Source organism: Cherax quadricarinatus, chromosome 33, assembly GCF_038502225.1.
Source record: "Cherax quadricarinatus isolate ZL_2023a chromosome 33, ASM3850222v1, whole genome shotgun sequence".
Lineage (NCBI taxonomy): Eukaryota > Metazoa > Arthropoda > Malacostraca > Decapoda > Parastacidae > Cherax > Cherax quadricarinatus.
Window position 1 is genome coordinate 2,289,201 of NC_091324.1, and position 22,062 is coordinate 2,311,262.

A 22,062-nucleotide genomic window follows, 5' to 3' on the forward strand; every position below is an offset into this window, starting at 1 on the left:
TGAGAGATGAGACGTCTTGCTCTGTTCTCTACTCTGTCAAGCAGTCGCAGATGAGAGGGGAGGCAGGCAAACCAAGAAAGTGGAGCATACTCAAGGTGTGAGCGTACTTGTGCCTTGTACAGAATCTTGCAACCTCTACTGTCAAGCAGATGCGAGATACAGTGAAGTGTTGTAAGCTTCCTGGCTGCCTTGTTTGCAAGATTTACAACATGGTTCTTCATGGTTAGTTTGGAGTCAAATTTCACCCCAAGGATATCAACTTCTCCAGGTGCCAACACCCTCCCATTCATCCTTACTACTGCACCAGCATTACCATCATGGTGCCTAGAGATCATCATTTGCGTTTTCTCAGGTGCAAATATTACTTGCCATCTATTTCCCCAAGCTGATATAGCTCTTAGCTGGTGATTGATGTAGCTTAGAGCTACATCAATCTCTCTCTCTCTCTCTCTCTCTCTCTCTCTCTCTCTCTCTCTCTCTCTCTCTCTCTCTCTCTCTCTTTACACAGGGTTTGACAAGGTTAAGGATCCCTAGCTTTATTGACAAGCTATTTACAGGTTAAGGATTCCTAACTTTATTGGCAAGCTAAGAGCTGTTACCTACATCAGCTCATTTGAAAGCATTTTTATTGTTATGAGACATACAAGTAGGGAACAGGATGAAGTTGGAGCCATCTGTGGGCCAGCATTTTCATTTGATCAACTGACTTTATCTCCTTGACATCATTATGCTGTACGAATGTGTTCCATACTCGAGTCATCCTGGGTATGTATGATCTCAGATGGAGTGATGTTCTGGAGAAGGGTACAGCCAGAGTGAAGTTGCTGCTTTCTGCCCGTCTTGTGGCATAAAAGCTTGTTTCACGCTGTCCTCGAAGTGGATCCAAGTGTGGTATTTTGACAATATTGGCCTTGTACATAACAGTAAGGCCACCCACATCCCTCCTGTGTTGAAGGCTCTGCTGAAATGATAGATCTATCCAGGATGGGTCCAGGCGAGAGATGAGACGTCTTGCTCTGCTCTCCACTCTGTCAAGCAGTCGCAGATGAGAGGGGGGGCAGGCAAACCAAGAAAGTGGAGCATACTCAAGGTGTGAGCGTACTTGCGCCTCGTACAGGATCTTGCAACACCTACTGTCAAGCAGATGCGAGATACGGCGAAGTGCTGTAAGCTTCCTGGCTGCCTTGTTTGCAAGATTCACAACATGGTTCTTCATGGTTAGTTTGGAGTCAAATTTCACCCCAAGGATATCAACTTCTCCAGGTGCCAACACCCTCCCATTCATCCTTACTACTGCACCAGCATTACCATCATGGTGCCTAGAGACGATCATCATTTGCATTTTCTCAGGTGCAAATGTTACTTGCCATCTATTTCCCCAAGCTGATATAGCTCTCAGCTGGTGATTGATGTAGCTTAGAGCAGCTGGCATTTCTTCTCTTGGATAAGTGAATGTCAGTGTACAGTCGTCTGCATATGCATGTGATTCTGGGATGAGATGAAGGTCGTTGAAGTAGACATTCCATAACAATGGACCCAGCACGCTACCTTGTGGAACACTTGCCCCAATAGGATGTCTTGCTGATTCCGTTCCATTGAGAACTACACTTAGAGATCTACCATGAAGGTAATCACTGAGGAGACATAGCGTAGAGCCTGCAATTCCCAGTGCTTGAAGTTTTGCTAAGAGGCCCTGGTGCCACACCCGGTCGAAAGCGCCAGCAATGTCCAGTGCTACCACACAGCTGACTTTGGATTCATCCAGTGACTGGTGCCACTTAGTGGAGAGGTTTAACAGCAGATCAGCAGCAGAGTAACCTTTCCTGAAGCCATATTGGCGATCACAAAGTAGTGAGTGGTAGTCAAAAAACTGTCATTTGTCTTGAGATTATTGTCTCAAGGATCTTACCAGTGATTGACAGGAGTGACACTGGTCTGTAGTTGCTGATTTCTGCTCTGCTCTTCTTTTTTGTGAACAGGGACTACATTTGCCTCTCTCTCTCTCTCCCCCTCTCCCTCTCCCTCCCCCTCCCCCCCTCTCGCCTTCCCTCACGCCCTCCCTCCCTGCAGTTTTGTCAAGAGTCCCTGGTGCCATACTCGGTCGAAACCACCAGCAGTAGCCAGTACTACTCTCCTTCCCTCCCTCAATCTCCTCTCCCTCCCTCTCCTTCCTTCCCTACATCTCTCGCCTTCCCTACCTCTCTCCTTCCGTCTCTCCCCCGCCTCTCTCTCTCTCTCTCTCTCTCTCTCTCTCTCTCTCTCTCTCTCTCTCTCTCTCTCTCTCTCTCTCTCTCTCTCTCTCTCTCTCTCTCCCTTTCACTCTTTCCCTCTCGCTTTCCCCTCTCTCTCCCCTCTTTCCTCCTCGCTCTCTCTGGGTTAGGGTTCCTAACTTTATTGATAAGCTAAGAGCTCTTACCTACATTAGCTCATTTGAAAGCCTTTTTATTGTTATAAGACACACAAGTAGGATGTAGTTGGAGTCATATGTGGGTCACCAGTTTCATTTGATAAGCTGACTTCATTTCATTGATATTATGCTGTTCGAACATGTTCCAGACTCAAGTCATCCTGGGAATAAATTATCTCAGATGAAGTGATGTTCAGGAGAAGGGTACAGCCATAATGAAGTTGCTGCTTGCTGCCCATTTTGTTGTGTAGAAGCTTGCTTCTCGCTGTCCTCGGAGTGGAACCAAGTGTGGTACTTCAACAGTATTGGCCTTGTATATAACAGTAAGGCCACCCACATCCCTCTGGTGTTGAAGGCTTTGTTGAAATGATAAATCTATCCAGTATGGGCCCAGGCGAGAGATGAGGTGTCTTGCTCTGTTCTCTACTCTGTCAAGCAGTCTAGAGATGTATCAGATATCCGCATATGCATCCACAAAATAGGTAAGACATCCTCATACACATCCGCAGGCAGTCTAAGAAAGTGGAACATACTCAAGGAGTGAGCGTACTTGTGTCTCGTACAGAATCTTGCAACCTCTACTGTCGAGCAGATGCGAAATACGTCGAAGTGCTGTAAACTTCTTGGTCGCCTTGTTTGCAAGATTTAAAACGTGGTTCTTCATAGTCAATTTGGAGTCACATTTTATCCCAAGGATATCAACTTCGTCCCCGGGTACCAGCACTCTCTCATTCATACATACTACTGCTCCGGCATTACCATCATTTGTGTTTTCTCAGGAGCAAATGTTACGCGCCATCGTTTTCCCCAGGCTGATATAGTTCTTAGCTGGTGATTGATGTAGCCTAGAGTAGTTGGCATTTCCTCTCTTGGATAAGTAAATGTCAAGCACAGGTGTCTGCATTTGCTTGGGATTCTGGGATGAGATGTTGAAGGTCATTTCAATAAACATTCCATAACAATGACCCACGCACACTTCCCTGTGGAACACTTGCCCCGATAGGATGTCTTGCTAACTCTGTTCCATTGAGAACAACACTTAGAGAGCTACCTTGAAAGTAATCACTGAGGAGACATCGTGTAGAGCCTGCAGTTCCCAGTGCTTGCAGTTTTGCCAAGAGACTCTGGTGCCATACTCGGTCGAAAGCACCAGCAATGTCCAGTGCTACTACACATCTGACTTTGGATTCATCCCCTCTCCCTCCTCCTTCTCTCCTCTCCCTTCTCTCTCTCTCCCTCCTCTCCTCCCTCCTCTCCTCCCTCCTCTCCTCCCTCCTCTCCTCCCTCCTCTCCTCTCTTCCCCTCCCTCCTCTCCTCCCTCCTCTCCTCTCTTCCCCTCCCTCCTCTCCTCTCCTCTCCTCTCCCCTTCTCTCCTCTCATTTCTCACCTCTTTCCCTCGTATTTTTTTTTTACACAGGCTTTGACAAGGTTAACCCCTCTCTCCCTTTCCCCCCCTCTCTCCCCTTCCCTCTCTTCTTCCCCCTTCCCCTTCCCTTCCCCCTCCCCCCCCCCCTCCCTTCCCCTTCCCTCCCTCCCTCCCCTCCCCTCCCCTCCTCCCTCCCTCCCTCCCTCCTTCCCCTCCCCTCTCCCTCCTTCCCTCCTCTCCTCCCCTTCCCTCCTCTCCTCCCCTCCCTCCTCCTCCTCCCTCCTCCTCCCCTCTCTCCCTTCCCTCCCCTCCCCCTCCCCCTTCCCCCTCCCCTTCCCCCCTCTCTCCCCTTCCCCCCTCTCTCCCCTTCCCCCCTCTCTCCCCTTCCCCCTCTCTCCCCTTCCCTCCTCTCTCCTCTTCCCCCCTCCCCCCTCTCCACCCTCTCCCTCTTTTTTTTTACACAGGGTTTGACAAGGTTAGGTTAAGGATCCCTAGCTTTATTGACAAGCTATTTACAGGTTAAGGATTCCTAACTTTATTGGCAAGCTAAGAGCTGTTACCTACATCAGCTCATTTGAAAGCATTTATATTGTTATGAGACATACAAGTAGGGAACAGGATGAAATTGGAGCCATCTGTGGGCCAGCATTTTCATTTGATCAGCTGACTTTATTTCGTTGACATCATAATGCTGTACGAATGTATTCCATACTCGAGTCATCCTGGGTATATATGATCTAAGATAGAGTGATGTTCTGGAGAAGGGTACAGCCAGAGTGAAGTTGCTGCTTTCTGCCCGTCTTGTGGCATAAAAGCTTGTTTCACGCTGTCCTCGAAGTGGATCCAAGTGTGGTACTTGGACAATATTGGCCTTGTACATAACAGTAAGGCCACCCACATCCCTCCTGTGTTGAAGGCTCTGCTGAAATGATAGATCTATCCAGGATGGGTCCAGGCGAGAGGTGAAACGTCTTGCTCTGTTCTCTACTCTGTCAAGCAGTCGCAGATGAGAGGGGCGGCAGGCAAACCAAGAAAGTGGAGCATACTCAAGGTGTGAGCGTACTTGTGCCTCGTACAGGATCTTGCAACCCCTACTGTCAAGCAGATGCGAGATACGGCGAAGTGTTGTAAGCTTCCTGGCTGCCTTGTTTGCAAGATTTACACATGGTTCTTCATGGTTAGTTTGGAGTCAAATTTCACTCCAAGGATATCAACTTCTTCTCCAGGTGCCAACACCCTCCCATTTATCCTTACTGCTGCACCAGCATTACCATCATGGTGCCTAGAGATCATCATTTGCGTTTTCTCAAAGCAAATGTTACTTGCCATCTATTTCCCCAAGCTGATATAGCTCTTAGCTGGTGATTGATGTAGCTTAGAGCAGCTGGCATTTCTTCTCTTGGATAAGTGAATGTCAGTGTAGAGTCGTCTGCATATGCATGTGATTCTGGGATGAGATGAAGAAGGTCGTTGAAGTAGACATTCCATAACAATGGTCCCAGCACGCTTTCTTGTGGAACACTTGCCCCAGTAGGATGTCTTGCTGATTCCGTTCCATTGAGAACTACCCTTAGATATCTACCATGAAGGTAATCACTGAGGAGACATAACGTAGAGCCTGCAATTCCCAGTGCTTGAAGTTTTGCTAAGAGGCCCTGGTGCCACACCCGGTCGAAAGCACCAGCAATGTCCAGTGCTACCACACAGCTGACTTTGGATACATCCAGTGACTGGTGCCACTTAGTGGAGAGGTTTAACAACAGATCAGCAGCAGAGTAACCTTTCCTGAAGCCATATTGACGATCACAAAGTAGTGAGTGGTAGTCAAAAAACTGTCATTTGTCTTGAGATTATTGTCTCAAGGATCTTACCAGTGATTGACAGGAGTGACACTGGTCTGTAGTTGCTGATTTCTGCTCTGCTCTTCTTTTTGTGAACAGGGACTACATTTGCCTCTTTCCACAGAGAGGGCCATTTACAGTGTACTAGGGAGTGCTGAAAGATACGAGTTAGAGGTGCTGCTAGCTGGTCTGCACATCTTCTCAGCAATCTTGGGCTCAACTTGTCTGGGCCCACAGCCTTTTCTTGGTCAAGCGATTTAAGAAGGAAATGCACCTCCTCCTGCCTTATTGTCCCTACTGACAGTTTTGACACAGTTCTTGCAGCTAGCCAAGGAGGGTCCCTTGCTGGATCAGGAACTTGCATTTTGGTAGCAAAGTGTTCGGCAAAGACGTCCGCCTTCTCTTGACTACTAGTAGAGGTGGTCCCATCCTGTCGATTTAGAGGTGGAATGAGTTCATCAGGCAGATAACCTTGTCTGTCCTTGACCAGGGACCACCAGGTTTTGGAGCCTACCCCACCTGATGCTAGCTTTCTTTTTGTGTCCACCTCCCATTTAGCAATGGCCCACTTTTGAACGTCACCCATACGCCTACAGGCTTGCCTGTGCAAGTTCCTGTTATAGGTCTCTCCCTCTTCCACCCCACCCTCTCTCCTCTCTCTCCCTCTCCTCTCCCCCCCCCTTACACAGACATTGTTATCTACTGTTACAGTATATGTAGTTACATATAATGCATTATAACACCATGTTCTTCCCTTCTGTCTCTCTATAATTTCTCTCGCCTTCACTTTTCGATGATGGAGATACCGCCATAAAAGTTCCATTTATCTTGTGCAGGGAATAAGTTATCCTGAGAGATGGTTATTACCAAGTGATAGTAACTGCAGCTCTGCTGGAAGATGACCTTTGAAGTTGTCCTACCAGATGAGCCTTTACTGTAATACTTGACCATATCCTCACTGTCCTACTGAAGTCTGCCAGCTCAGGGTGACACTGCCGAAGTCTGCCAGCTCAGACTGACACATTCCAACACCTTGTATGAGCACCATCCTGTGTGATGGAATGTAACAGGGAAACATATCTAGCTTTGTTCCCACTGTTTAACTATCACATAGAACAATGTAACAGGACAGTGCTGGTGTTCCAACTGTGTAACTATCATATAGAACAGTGTAGCAGCACACTGCTGGTGTTGCCACTTTGTAACTATCATGTAGAAAACTAGCAGGACACTGCTGGTGTTCCCACTGTGTAACTATCATATAGAACACATTGTACTCATTGTTGAGTCGAGGGGAAACTCTTTCTTTCAAACAAAATCTTAATCAGTTTCTTACCAAAGGCTAATTGTTGGACTTCGTTATTAAGTTATATATAATTCCGTGTTTCAGTAACATGTAGCTATCCATTTTAAGTATTAATATTTATATAATTATAGAAGCCAGAAAATAACTGGGTAAGCCTGCTGGTCCAGGTAATGCAGGTACCATCTTCACTACATGTGGAATACTTCTACAAAGATAGGCATTAAAAATTACTCTACAATATTTTGTGTGCAGTAGTGCTTTTGGTGATGTGCTTAAAATTTGAAACATGTACGTGACCATTCACCGTACTAAATGGCTTTGATCTGACGCTTTTCTGCAGTTGATGTGGCTAATTCATACAGTTTTCTTAACTTTTATTTTTTTATTGTTTTGCAGGCAACATAGATGCCAGGAAACGACGTGCTGGCTCCCTGGGGTAAGCTCTCTCAATCTTAAGTTATGTGTGGTGCCCTCTTGTGGCAGTTTTTTAAATAATGTACTGTACAGTATTTTACTCTAGCAGAAGTCAGGTACAGTATTTATTGACTATCCTGACAGTGTCTCGTGCAAATTGCATTGGATTAAGAATGTATGGTAATACTTTAGTAGATATTAATGTTTTGTAATTCTTTGTAACTAGTGTCTCTGGTAATACTTCTGATAATGCAGGTATATACATTATTTGATTTTTTTGAGTGATTTTGTGCATTAGTGTAAACCCTGAGCATCTGTGATGGAGAATCAGCGAATAAAAAACTTCAGTGCCTTCATTCAAAATAAGTCTTATTAGAAGAGGCTAGAATCTGGTCGTCTCCTAAAATTAGCAACTGCAAGAAGTTTATTATATTTAAACAAGGAGAGTTACTTTAAGTTATACATGATACTGCAATATAAATGTTGTTGAAGGTTTTGTCAGCCTACACATTATTGTAACTTATAATGGAACATATTCTATAGACGGAAAAGTGTCTCCTTGGTGCCCTCTTATAGGCAGACAAAATGAGTACGAAAGCAGCAGATTAATGATGTCGGCAACGCTTTATGTTCAGTGTGAGAGAGAACCAGAAGGTTCTGGTGTTGTTGTAACAGCCACCTAAGTTCTTCCGTCTTCTAATAACATTTTCCACTATTATCTACCTTGCCCTTAATTACTGTCGCATTTGCTTTATCTGTTTCGTAATGTGAAGTCTAGGGTCTTTCCGCAATTCATTGTATAACTTAACTAATCTTTGAGGAGAGTTGCGTTGCAGACCTCTGCATTCCATTCAGGAACTGTATGACCTAGGCACGGTATGATCCCCAACGGGTTTAGTGCTTCCTCATAAATGTAATAATATTCATCCCCCTCTTTCACCCTCTCTCATCCCCCATTTCTTTAACTTCCTTAAACTTTACTCATTCTTCCCTTTCTGTACTTCCCGTTCTCTTTCTTTTCACATTTACCAGCTCTTTCTCCCCTATCCTCTCTTCTTCCCTACCTCCTCTTCCTCCCTACCCCCTCTTCCTCCACTATCCCCTCTTCCTTCACTATCCCCTCTTCCTCCACTATCCCCTCTTCCTCCACTATCCCTTCTTCCTCCACTATCCCTTCTTCCTCCACTATCCCCTCTTCGTCCCTACCCCCTCTTTCTCCCTGTCCCCTCTTCCTTATCCCCTCTTCCTCCCCTGTTCCCTCTTCCTTATCCCCTCTTCCTCCCCTACCCTCTCTTCTTCCCCTACCCTCTCTTCCTCCCCTACCCTCTCTTCATCCTCTACCCCCTCTTCCTCCCCTACCCCCTCTTCCTCCCCTACCCCCTCTTCCTCCTCTACCCCTCTTCCTCTCCGTACCCCTCTTCCTCTCCGTACCCCTCTTCCTCTCCGTACCCCTCTTCCTCTCCGTACCCCTCTTCCTCTCCGTACCCCTCTTCCCCTTCATCTTCCCTAGCACCCTCAACACAGCAGATCAGGAGGCACTAGAGGTCTTAACACTATATGATTGGCACCTTTCTCTCACCTGAGTGGTCTGGCCAGTTCTCTCGTCTGGTCAAGTTTTTGGATCACTCCCGCCGCCGGCAAGAGGAAAATTGTATTACTGTCTACTGTTGTCAGGACTCGATTGGAATACTTTTTTGGAAGGTTTTAGGGCATTATTACCTAATTTGGCCAAATTGTTAATAATTTTTGCTTGGTAATCTGTTAGGATCAACGGCACGACGCAAAAACGTTAAGTGGCAAAATTCTTTTATTTATGCGAGTAAAAATATGGTTGTGTTACAGTGCCATAAGACTGCTTAAATGGAGAGGATAATAAAAGACTCCAGTGGAGAGGATAATGAAAAGCTTCGCGAGTTGATGATTCTATTTAGGTTAGTGTAATAAATCTTGATTACGCCAATAGCAGGTATTTTTTTTTATTAGTAAACTGTTAGCTGTTGGAGAAGACAAAACATCCAGACATACTACAGTAACTTTGGTGAAGGAAGACAGGCAGGCAGGCAGGCAGGCGGGCGGGCGGGCGGGCGGGCGGGCAGGCGGGCATGCGCTTTGCATGATTAAGTAAGTAAGTAAGTAAATTTATTCAGGTATACACAATACAGTTACATAGAATTATCATACATAGCAGCATATGTGTAGAGAACCTGGGATAACCCAAAAAAGTCAGACAGCGTGACTTATTTCCATTGGGGTCCTTTTACCTTATTATTATAATATAAAGGTTATAATATTTTCTTATTATTCTATAATGAAGATAACATCTTATTATCATACTAAAAAGACTATCTACTACACGAGGGTCATTAAGACTATCTACAATACGAGGGTCATTAAGACTACTACCCGAGGGTCATTACGACTATCTACAATACGAGGGTCATTACTAGGGATAAGGTAAAATTTACACGTATTTTAGCTAAAAAATAGAAAATCATTCCCCTCCCTTTCTGTTGCTTCGTTCATCAGACACTTTTTGGCAGTCTTCTTGAACTGGTTCAAGCTATGACTGGCCTTGACATTTGTGGGTAGTCTGTTCCATTCCTTTATTGCTGTACAATAAAAGGTGTTTGAAGCCTGGCCACTGACTGTGGGTACTACAAAGTTGTGCTCTCTCCCCCTAGTACTATGATTGCTTTGGTTCCCAACCTTGACAAAATTGACAGCAAGATATTCTGGACACTGTTCGTGAGCAATTTTATAAACATGATTTAGCTTCAGTTGTTTTACTCTGTCTTCAACATTCAGCATATCCAACTGCTGTAATTCATCCTGGCCTACATGTTCTCTTGGTCCCAGCCCCAGGATGAATCTTACGATTTTGTTCTGGGTGATTTGCAGTCTATCTTTCAGTTTTTTTGTCAAGGCAGAGTACCAAGAAGAGCAAGCGTAATCCATATGGCATTGTATAAGGGCTAGACATAGGGTCCTGCGAGCCTCAGTAGGTAGACACCGTGCTTGTCTATACAGGAACTTCAGCCTGGCATTCGCTTTCTTTACTACACTGTTCCCTATCAATTCTCCTGACATGCATGGGTCAAAGGGGATTCCCAGATATTTAACTGATGAAACCAAAGTGATGGACTCCCCATTACACTGAACATTAAAATTATTTACCCTTCTCAGTTTATGTTTCGTTCCAAAGAGAATGGCTTCAGTTTTCCCTAGGTGTAATGATAGTTTGTTGTCTACTAACCATTTGCTACAGGACTCCAGTTCCAGTGTTAAAACATTAGCAATATCTTGTGGGTCTTTACCTGTCACTAACAGAGCACTGTCATCTGCATACAGTAGGAGTTTGCACTTGACACTGATAGGCATATCATTGACATAACATAAGAATAGTAAGGGACCCAGAATACTACCTTGGGGAACTCCACATGTTATCGGCAGGGGTTCTGATTCTGTTTTGTTGATTTTGACTATTTGTCTCCTGTTGCTAAGGTAGGACTTAAACCAGTCTACAGAACCTATACCGATAGTTTGAAGTTTATTACATAATATATTGTGGTTGACAGTATCGACTTAGTGATATACGTGATATACTTAGTGATATACGTGGACAAATTGTACGTTAGAGCGTGTATTGTTTTGAGCATTGTGTGGATATTAATGGAATACGTATGTGTATGTATAATGTTCGCCAAGACCATAGTCCTGGCACGGGTCCCAATCTTGCGATGACCCGTCTAATAATAATGGAATACTTTCATGTACTCTTATTTATAACTGTGGATCACACCTGAAGACTTCAAGATCACCTGACCATGACAAAAACTTCACTCAGCGTTAAAAATAAGCGGGGAGTTATGAGAGTTATCAGTTGATACAAGAGAATGGTGGTAGTGGTGGGCTATTTAGCAGGGATAGGACATATCTGCTGACACGGGTCTTTGCTGAATGATGACCCATAGCTACTTAAGTATCTGTTGCTTTACTGGAGCTACGTTTTTCACCTAGTTTAAAAATAAAAGGCTCACTACCTAGTAGAGTATGTGAAGATGATGATGATACTCTCAAGTGTAACCTAAACATAACATGTAACAAGCCGCTAATGACTAAGTCAAAGACGATTACTAACATTAGTTCCAACACACACACACACACACACACACAGAGCAAAGGTTTGCGACAAGGTTAGTTCCAGAGCTAAGGGGAATGTCTTACGAAGAAAGGTTAAGGGAAATCGGCCTGACGACACTAGAGGACAGGAGATTCAGGGGAGACATGATAACGACATATAAAATACTACGCGGAATAGACAAGGTGGACAAAGAAAGGATGTTCCAGGGAGGGGACACAGAAACAAGAGGTCACAATTGGAAGTTGAAGATACAGATGAGTCAGAGAGATATTAGGAAGTATTTCTTCTGTCATAAGAGTTGTCAGGCAGTGGAATAGCCTAGAAAGTGATGTAGTGGATGCAGGAATCATATCATGTGGGAGTTCGATACGTGGATTAGGGTAGAAATACTCACGTAGGCTGTTTTACGTATATTGCTGTTATGTGGACAGAGCTCTTGCCAGCCGTACCTATCTCCTTGCTACCACACGTAATACTGGCTCGCCGGCTGCCCAGTACCCAGTAGGTCTTTGAATACTGCTGAGGTCAGCACAATATGAAAGACCGTGACTCAAGAGACGGTTGATCGTTGAGTCAGACGGTACTGGTAACTGGTTACTACTACTGAGACTGGTAACTGGTTACTACTACTGAGAGCTCGGCGACGCTAACGTATGTCGTCCCGACATACAACTAATACAAACTAGAGATGGTAGGTATACGGCTTGGGCTGATTCTATACAATGTCAAAGTACACAACATTAAACATTAAAAATACATAAGTAGAACAATGGAATGAAAGCTTACGTAACTGAAACTGTAATGCAATACAAGGTATACGATAGCACAACTTAAAACTCAACAATTGAACAACGAACTCTACGTTGAGAATACAAGTGATAAAAAAAAAAATTTTGATCGATCGATCTGTATTCGTGTGATCTACGGATTCTGAGGAAGGAATATATACAAAGAAAGAGTGTTTAACAGAAAGGCAGATTCGGTGCACGCAAATCTAGACTGTTAACTCTCAGAATGCGGAGAGAACATGAACACAAAAAAAAAAATTCTTGAATACTGATAAGTTGATACTGTAATTATTCATCTATACAGGTTATTTACATTTAACCCCAACTCTGCTAGGGTAAGATTGGCATATGCAGAATGGGTGTCATCTCTGGGAGGATCAAACTCTGTAGCATAGGCTAACTCATGCTGTATTTGAGGCAAATCTGAAGTAGGCGTTACAAATGATACTTGAGGATTTCTCAATACCTGTCGTGTACGTAGGGAATAACGACATTCAGGTTGATCGTCTGACTGAGTATCAGAGGAAGAGAGTACAGGATCAGGAGGATTGTCAGAGTCTGTCACATTAGTCTGGGTTGGAACGTCATTATCATCACATACTAACTTCATATGATCCAAATGCGATTCTTTATACTGACCAGTACTAATCTCTCTAACCTTATACTTATTACCAGTGATATGTTCAACTACGCGATAAGGACCAACAAACTTTTGATCAAGCTTTGGCATTGCAGACGATTTGTTAAACTTAGTCAGCATAACTCTCGAACCTACTTTGATTTTTGATGGCTTTACTCGAGTATTTGCGACTCTTGTAAATTCAGCTGTTGATTTATGAAGTGTTTCACGGATTCTTCTAAAAACACTTTGAGCTAAGCTGGTACGAGTTGCTACGAAATCATCAGGGTTGTAATTTGGTTTCGGATTAGAATACAACAACTCATAAGGCAAACGTTTATCTACACCATACAATGCATAATGTGGAGTGTCACCTATAGAAACATTGTAAGCAGAATTTATAGCACACTGCACATCAGGTATAACTTCATCCCAAGTTTCACTATTGGGATTGATAGTGGCTCTCAAGACATCAAGTACTTTCTTATTGGTTCGTTCCGCTAACCCATTGCTGGCAGGATGATGAGGAACAATGGTGGATTTAGAGATCTTGTACAAGGTGCACAAATTTTCAAGAATTTCATTACAGAATTCACCTCCATTATCTGTTACTAGGGACTTAGGAGTGGTATGCCTGCAGATAATGCGTTCTTTAAACGCTTTAGCTACTGTCTCGGCAGTCTTATCTGCAATAGGAACTAACTCGCAATATCTGGTGAAATGGTCTACCATAACACACAGATGTTTGTTACCTTGGAGGGAACATTGGAAATTAGTTAACAAATCTAGCGCAACTCTTTCCCAAGGTTCGCTAGTAGTTGGATACACTTGGATTGGATTAGGACCATTAGCATTGCCTTTATGTTGCATGCAGACACTACATTTCCTAACATACTCAGAAATATCAGTTGCCATACGAGGCCAAAAGTATTTTAATCTGGCTTGTTTTACTGAACGATCCATACCAGGGTGTGCAACACCTGGTACATCGTGAACTAGCTGTAAAGCTACATTCACTAGTGACTGTGGAATTACTAACTGGTATACTCTTCTGCTTGGAGTACCCAACTCGGCTGTTCGATACAGTAATTCTTGGTTCATGAGAAAGTCACTGATGGGTGCTGGCGGCTTCACAGTCAGAATAAGATCTTCCTGGAGCAGGAATCGAATCACACCAGACCACATGGGATCTGTTCGTTGAGCATTCTTTACATCTCCAGCACTAAATGGAGGGTCTGCAGTTACTATACTAACATGTCGCGATAAGGCATCTGCGACTACATTTGACTTGCCAGGTAAATGCTCAAAGGTGGGATTGAACTCTTGGATAGTCAAGGTCCATCTAGCTAACCTTCCAGTAGGTTGTTTGTTCTGGAATAAGGGTATCAGTGGAGCATGATCTGTCAAGACATGAACAGAGTACTGATAAATAATGTCTCGGAAGTGCTTTAAAGACCATACTATTGCTAAAGCTTCTTGCTCAGTTACTGTATAATTACGTTCAGCCTTTGTAAGGACTCGGCTAGCAAATGCAACTGCGTTGTACTTGCCATCGGTCTTCTGAGCTAGTATGGCACCTATGCCAATTGAACTAGCATCAGTTGTCAGATAGAAAGGCTTAGAAAAATCTGGAAATTTCAAAATTGGAGCAGAAGTTAGCTTTTCTTTTAGAGTTTGGAATGCTCTTTCTTGACGGAAGGTCCAAACAAAAGGAGCATCTTTCTTAAGCAACTCAGTTAGAGGAGCAGCTATGGAAGAAAAATTGGCAATGAAAGCTCTATAAAAACCTGCTAAGCCCACAAAGGATCTTACGGCATCAGCAGTTTTGGGAGTTGGAAAATTTAATACTGCAGTTACTTTACTTTGGTCAGTCGTAACCCCTCTAGGAGTGACTACGTGACCAAGAAACTTAATTTCTGATCTGAAGAATTGACATTTTGACAGTTTGATCTTTAAATTGGCTTCTTCAAGCTTACCAAGTACTACATCAAGTCTTTTCAAGTGTGTATCCACGTCTTTAGACATGACGATTACGTCATCTAAGTACACCATAAGTGCATTACCTATGAGACCTCTAAAGATATTAGTCATGAGCCTTGAGAACGTGATAGGGGAAGATCGTAATCCAAATGCCATTCGGAGGTAGTGATAATGACCTGTAGGAGTGGAGAATGCAGTTAGCTCTTGGCTGTCCTCGTGAAGAGGGACTTGCCAAAACCCTTGTAACAAATCTAGGGTTGAAAAGACTTTGTTATCTCCAATATTATGTAAAAGATCACCCAGTACAGGGAGTGGAAAGCGATCTGGAATGGTTTTTGCGTTTAACTTCCTAAAGTCAATTACTGGACGCCAAGTACCATCCTTCTTAGGTACTAGTATCAAGGGTGCATTCCAAGGTGAATTGCTAGGTGCAATAACTCCATCATCAAGCATTTGATTGATCAATTCTTCTGCGACAGCAACTTGTGAATGAGGCATTCTGTACGCAGGTATGTAGATAGGTCTAGTACCAGGTTCAAGTGGAATACGATGGGACAATAAGTTTGTTATACCCATCTTCTCACCTGGTAAAGCAATGGCTTTACGACGTTTGTTCAGCAGAGTCAACAAACGCTTGACTTCATCTGGGAAGTCAGTGGGAGCTAAGTCTTTCTCCTCAACTGGTGGAACAGATTGATCCAGTGAGGTGGATGAGGTCTCCACGGTTGATCGTTGAGTCAGACGGTACTGGTAACTGGTTACTACTACTGAGACTGGTAACTGGTTACTACTACTGAGAATCATACATAGTTTTAAGACGAGGTATGATGAAGCTCATGGAGCGGGGAGAGAGAGGACCCAGTAGCAACCGGTGAAGAGGCGGGACCAAGGGCTAAGACTCGACCCCTGCAACCACAAATAGGTAACACACACACACACACACATGAATCATGAAGATTGGGGAAGGGCAAAGAAGACCACAGACGGAGTACAATCTAGGGGGTCAGAGCCTACAAACCTCACTCAAGGAAAAGGATCTTGGGGTCAGTATAACACCAGACACATCTGACGCGCACATCGACTAGATAACTGCTGCAGCATACGGGCGCCTAGCAAACCTAAGAACAGCATTCCGACAACTAAATGAGGAGTCATTCAGGACCCTGTACACTGTGTACGTTAGGCCCATTTTGGAGTATGCAGCGCCAGTTTGGAACCCTCACCTAGCCAGGCATGTGAGGAAACTAGAGAAAGTGCAGATGTTTGCAACAAGACTAGTCCCGGAGCTAAGGGGTATGTCCTACGAGGAGAGGTTAAGTGAAATCGACTTGACGACACTGGAGTACAGGAGAGATAGGGGGGATATGATAACGACATATAAAATACTGAGAGGAATCGACAAGGTGGATAGAGACAGGATGTTCCAGAGATGGGACACAGCAACAAGGGGTCACAGTTGGAAGTTGAAGACTCAGATAAACCACTGGGATGTTAGGAAGTATTTCTTCAGTCACAGAGTTGTCAGGAAGTGGAATAGTCTGGGTAGTGATGTAGTGGAGGCAGGATTCATACAAAGGCAACAAGACTGGCGGTTATATAGGCGTCAGTGGATAAGGACGTTTAGCAGACGAGGGCATAGTCACGGCTGCTACAACTAACCCATCCCTTTGGGTAGGACCTACTTCCACTGGGGAATCCCGCCTACCAGTGACTATGCCCTCGTCTGCTACACGTCCTTATCCACTGACGCCTGTATAACCGCCAGTCTTGTTGCCTTTGCTCCAGATTCTCCTCCACCACGATGTGAACACTAACTCCAAGGCTGAGGGACTGATTACCTCATCTTTTGTATATAGTTCTACTGTCTTCTAATTATGTCCTAGAATCTGTACTGATAAAGCCACTGGTTGGCGAAACGTCTACAGTAAAGATATCCAGATGTTGCACATGTGTCTAAACTTTCATATTGTCGGTATTTTATACCTTTCTTGCACACCCACACCCACTCTTGTATTTATCCAACCTATTTTTAAAACTACACAACGTCTTAGCGTCTATGACGGTAGTCGGGAGTTCCACTCATCCACAACTCTATTACCAAACCAGTGCTTTCCTATACCCTTCCTGAATCTGAATTTTCGCAATTTAAAGCCATTGCTGCGAGTCCTGTCTAGGCTAGTTTTTTTTTAGCACGCTATTTACAGCCCCTTTATTCATTCCAGTTTTCTATTTATACACCTCAATCATATCCCCCCTAATTCTACGCCTTTCTATAGAGTGCAGATTCAGGGCCCTCAGTCTATCCTCATAGGGAAGATTTCTGATACATGGGATCAACATTGTCATCCTCCTTTGTACGTTTTCCAGTGCATTTATATCCATTCTGTAATACGGTGACCAGAACTGTGCAGCATAATCTAAATGAGGCCTAACCAAAGATATATAGAGTTGAACAGAAGGAAAGAAGGAACACTGCAACAGGCCTACTGACCCATGCGGAGCAGATCCATGTCCTCTTCCCCCCCGGATTAGCCCAATGACTCGCCCAGTTTGGTCACCTCCACTCAAGGAAGGAGCACGGCACCAGACCCAGCAGCACAAGCTAGTCCGATCAAACTCTCACCCACCCACAACTACTCACGTATTTATCTAGCCTATTTTTAAAACTACACAACGTTTTAGCCTCAATAACTACTTGGGAGTTTGTTCCACTCATCCACAACTCTATTACCAAACCAGTGCTTTCCTATATCCTTCCTGAATCTGAATTTTTCCAACTTGAAACCATTGCTTCGAGTCCTGTCTTGGCTGGAAATTTTCAGCACGCTATTTACATCCCCTTTATTTATTCCTGTTTTCCATTTATACATCTCGATCATATCCCCCCTAATTCTACGCCTTTCGATAGTGTGCAGATTCAGGGCCTTCAGTCTATCCTCATAGGGAAGATTTCTGATACATGGGATCATCTTTGTCATCCTCTGTACGTTTTCCAGAACATTTATATCCATTCTGTAATACGGTGACCAGAACTGAGCAACATAATCTGAATGAGGCCTAACCAAGGTTGTATAGAGTTGAAGAACAACCTGAGGACTTCTATTATTTATACTTCTGGATATGAAGCCAATAATTCTATTAGCTTTATTGCGAACACTAATACAATGTTGTCTTGGTTTTAGATTCCTGCTAACTAGAACTCCTAAATCCTTTTCGCAATCCCCACTGGGGAATCCCGCCTACCAGTGACTTTGCCCTCGTCTGCTGCCCGTCCCTATCCACTGACGCCTATATAAACCGCCAGTCTTCTTGTCTTTGCTCCAGATTCTCCTCCACCACGATGCTGTGAACACTAACTCCAAGGCCGAGGGACTGATTACCTCATCTTTTGTATATAGTTCTACTGTCTTCCTATTATGTCCTAGAATCTGTATTGATAAAGCCACTGGATGGCGAAACGTCTACTACAATAAAGATATCCAGATGTTGCACATGTGTCTTAACTTTCACACACAGTAGTATTAAGATCTACATTATTTAGTTTATATGTGGCATGGTTATTTTCCTGTCCAACATTTAGAACTTTGCATTTGTCTATATTAAACTCCATCTGCCACTTCTCCGACCATTGCATCAGTCTATTCAAATCATCCTGGAGTGCTCTAGTGTCCTCATTAGAATGAATTGGACGGCCTATTTTGGTGTCATCGGCAAATTTGCTTATGTCGCTATTTATTCCCTCATCAATGTCGTTTATGTAAATTGTGAACAACAACGGGCCCAACACTGACCCCTGAAGACACCACTTGTGAGGTGCCCTTATTCTGATTTCTCCCCATTTATGAAAACTCTCTGCTGCCTATTTGTCAGCCATGCCTCTACCCAGGAAAAATTTCTCCTCCTATTCCGTGTGCCTTAAGTTTCCTCAATAGCCTCTGATGTGGAACTCTATCGAAGGCCTTACTGAAGTCCATATACACAATATCATATTCATTACCATGATCTACCTCCTCAAACACCTTAGTGAAAAATGTTAGTAAACTCGTAAGACAGGAACGCCCCTTTGTAAAACCGTGTTGAGATTCATTAATCAGTCTGTGCCTATCAAGATGGCTACGAATTGCTTCGGCAATTATTGATTCCATAAATTTTCCCACTATGGAGGTAAGGCTTGACTTCTATTATTTATACCTCTTGCTATGAAGTCAAGGATTCTGTTAACTTTATTGCGAACACTTGTGCACTGTTGTCTTGGTTTCACATTACTACTGACCAGAACTCCTAAATCCTTTTCGCAATCCGTAATATTAAGATCTCCATTATTTAGTTTATATGTGGCATGGTTATTTCCCTGTCCAACATTTCGAACTTAGCATTTGTCTATATTAAACTGCATCTGCCACTTCTCCAACCACTGCATCAATCTATTCAAATCATCCTGGAGTGCTGTAATGTTCTCAGTAGAATGAATTGGACGGCCTATTTTGATGTCATCAGCAAATTTGCTTGTGTCGCTATTTATTCCCTCATCTATGTCGTTTATATAGATTGTGAACAACAAGGGGCCCAACACTGACCTCTGTAGAACACCGCTTGTGACGTGCCCCCATTCTGATCTCTCCCCCATTTATGCAAACTCTCTGCTGCCTATTTGTCAACCATGCCTCTACCCAGAAAAAAAAAATTTCCTATTCCGTGTGCCTTTAGTTTCCTCAATAGCCTCTGATGTGGAAGTCTATCGAAGGCCTTATTGAAGTCCATATACACAATATCATATTCAATACCATGATCTACCTCCTTAAATACGTTAGTGAAGAAAGTAAGTTCGTAAAACAGGAACGCCCCTTTGTAAAATCGTGCTGAGATACATTAATCAATTTATGCCTATCAAGATGGCTACGAATTGCTTTGGCAATTATTGATTCCATAGATTTTCCCACTATGGAGGTAAGGCTTATTGGTGAACATTAAAGTGGTATAAAATACCGACACGTTGTTAGGTAAGACACATATGCAACAGTTAGGTATCTTTATTTCGAAACGTTTCGCCTACACAGTAGGCTTCTTCAGTCGAGTACAGAAAAGTTGATAGAAGCAGAAGAGACTTGAAGATGTAATCAGTCCATCACCCTTAAAGTTTTGAGGTGGTCAGTCCCTCAGACTTTGGAACAATGCTCTTCTTCAGACTGAGGGACTGACCACCTCAAAACTTTAAGGGTGATGGACTGATTACATCGTCTTCAAGTCTCTTCTGCTTCTATCAACTTTTCTGTACTCGACTGAAGAAGCCTACTGTGTAGGCGAAACGTTTCGAAATAAAGATACCTAACTGTTGCATATGTGTCTTACCTAACAACAAGGCTTATTGGTCTATAGTTTGAAGCTAAGGACCTGTCACCTGCCTTGTAAACAGGTATTACATTTGCCATTTTCCACTTATCAGGTACTATGCCAGTTTGTTTAGAAAGACACGTAAGCAAACACTATGACATACTTATTAGAAAACGTTTCGGTCCTGGGACCTTGATCACTTCTAACATACAGAGGTAGAAAGGCATTATATACATAGGCGGAGAGTGAGGTGTGACGCACGTGACCTGAGGAATGTCATAAGAACATAAGAATGGAGGAACACTGTAGAAGGCCTACTGGCCCATGCGAGGCAGGTCCTTATCAAAACAACCTCTGCCTATGATTAGGACGGGTAGACGATGAAATCATGTGACTCCTGTGTTGTTGGGTTGGTGGTGCTTAAGTATCCTGTATGCCAATGTTTTTGAAATTTTGTAGTTTCCAGTGTTGAGTTCTATAGTGTCGGTGACGGCGATTAGTGAGGCTTCTAGGCACCGTCGGCGTCTGAGGTCTGGTTCGGTGAGAACGAGTTGTGCCTCATTCCAGTTCATCAAATGTCCCGTGGAGTCTCTGTGGAGGACACAGGCGTACCTTACATCGTCTCTGTTAGAGGCATTTCGATGCTCATTCAAGCGGACTGCAAGATCTCTGCCTGTCTCGCCTACATATTTCTTGGGACAGAACCCACAGGGGATCGTGTAGACGCCTGCTGTAGAAGTTAGAGGTGTGGGGCTGCGTTTCGTAGTGAGGTCTTTGATAGATGACGTGTTTATGGTGGAAACGTTGATGTTACTCATAGCAAGTGCCCGGCGAGTATTCGTGGCAACATCACCACATGGGAGTACTATGAACTGCTTAGGGGGCTGTTCCATGGGCGGTTTGTTGAGAATAGCTTGTGCCTTAAGTCTGCAATCTCGGATGAAGAAAGATGGGAACTGAAGACGTGTAAGGCTTGTGTTATGTAAGTGCATTCTTCTTCTAGAAAACAAGGGCTGGAGATGCGAAGAGCTCTCAAGAAGAAGCCAATGAGGACTCCTCTCTTAACACCCTTGCAAACAGTTCATCAGGGCCTGGGGATTTGTTAGGTTTTAGTTTATCTATTTGTCTGAGGACCATGTCACTAGTTACCGCAATCGTGCATAGTTTAATATCATCCTGTTCTTCATAATTTATTATTTCTGGAATTTCACTAGTATTGTCCTGGGTAAAAACTGAGAGGAAGTAAGTACTGAAAATTTCACACACGTTTATCACTGTCAGTGATCTGACCCGAGTTCCTCTTAAGTGGGCCTATCTTGTCCCTAATCTTACTTCTGTATACCTGAAAGCGCGCACGCACGCACGCACGCACGCACGCACGCACGCACGCACGCACGCACGCACGCGCGCACACACACACACACACACACACACACACACACACACACACACACACACACACACGCACGCACGCACGCACGCACGCACGCGCGTGCGTACAAATAAATGAGTTGATGGGGTGGATAGAGATAGACTTCGAGAGATGGATAACAGGAATATGGGGTACACAGCTAGATAGTTGAAAACACAGATCATATTGTTGTTAGGAAGTATTTTTTCAGCCTTGGAGTAGTCAGGAAGTAGAAATACCAAGATATCGAGGATCTGTACATAGCGTGTTCAAAGTATCAGTATCGGTGGTATCGGCTAATTTTGATGGTAGTGATGTCGGCCAGAAATTGATCGGTGTTGTCAAAATTTTTGGTATCGTGCCATCACAAATACATAGTTTTAAGACGAGATACAATAGGGCTGTGGAAGCCAGGGGAGCATGAACGCAGTAGGGGCCAGCGAAGAGGCAGGGCTAGG

At 43.8% G+C, this 22,062-nt stretch overlaps 1 protein-coding gene across 6 annotated transcripts in view; it reads left to right on the top strand.

Annotated features, from left to right (window-relative positions):
- The window catches only part of tgo (Aryl hydrocarbon receptor nuclear translocator homolog tgo), a 1,077,969-nt gene that overhangs the window by 144,915 nt on the left and 910,992 nt on the right, over positions 1–22,062 (top strand). For all 6 annotated transcript variants that reach the window (XM_070090765.1, XM_070090764.1, XM_070090766.1 and 3 more), the window contains one exon: positions 7,317–7,356. In XM_070090765.1, coding sequence (XP_069946866.1) covers positions 7,317–7,356 — 40 coding nt within the window. The remainder of the gene's footprint in view (positions 1–7,316; positions 7,357–22,062) is intronic.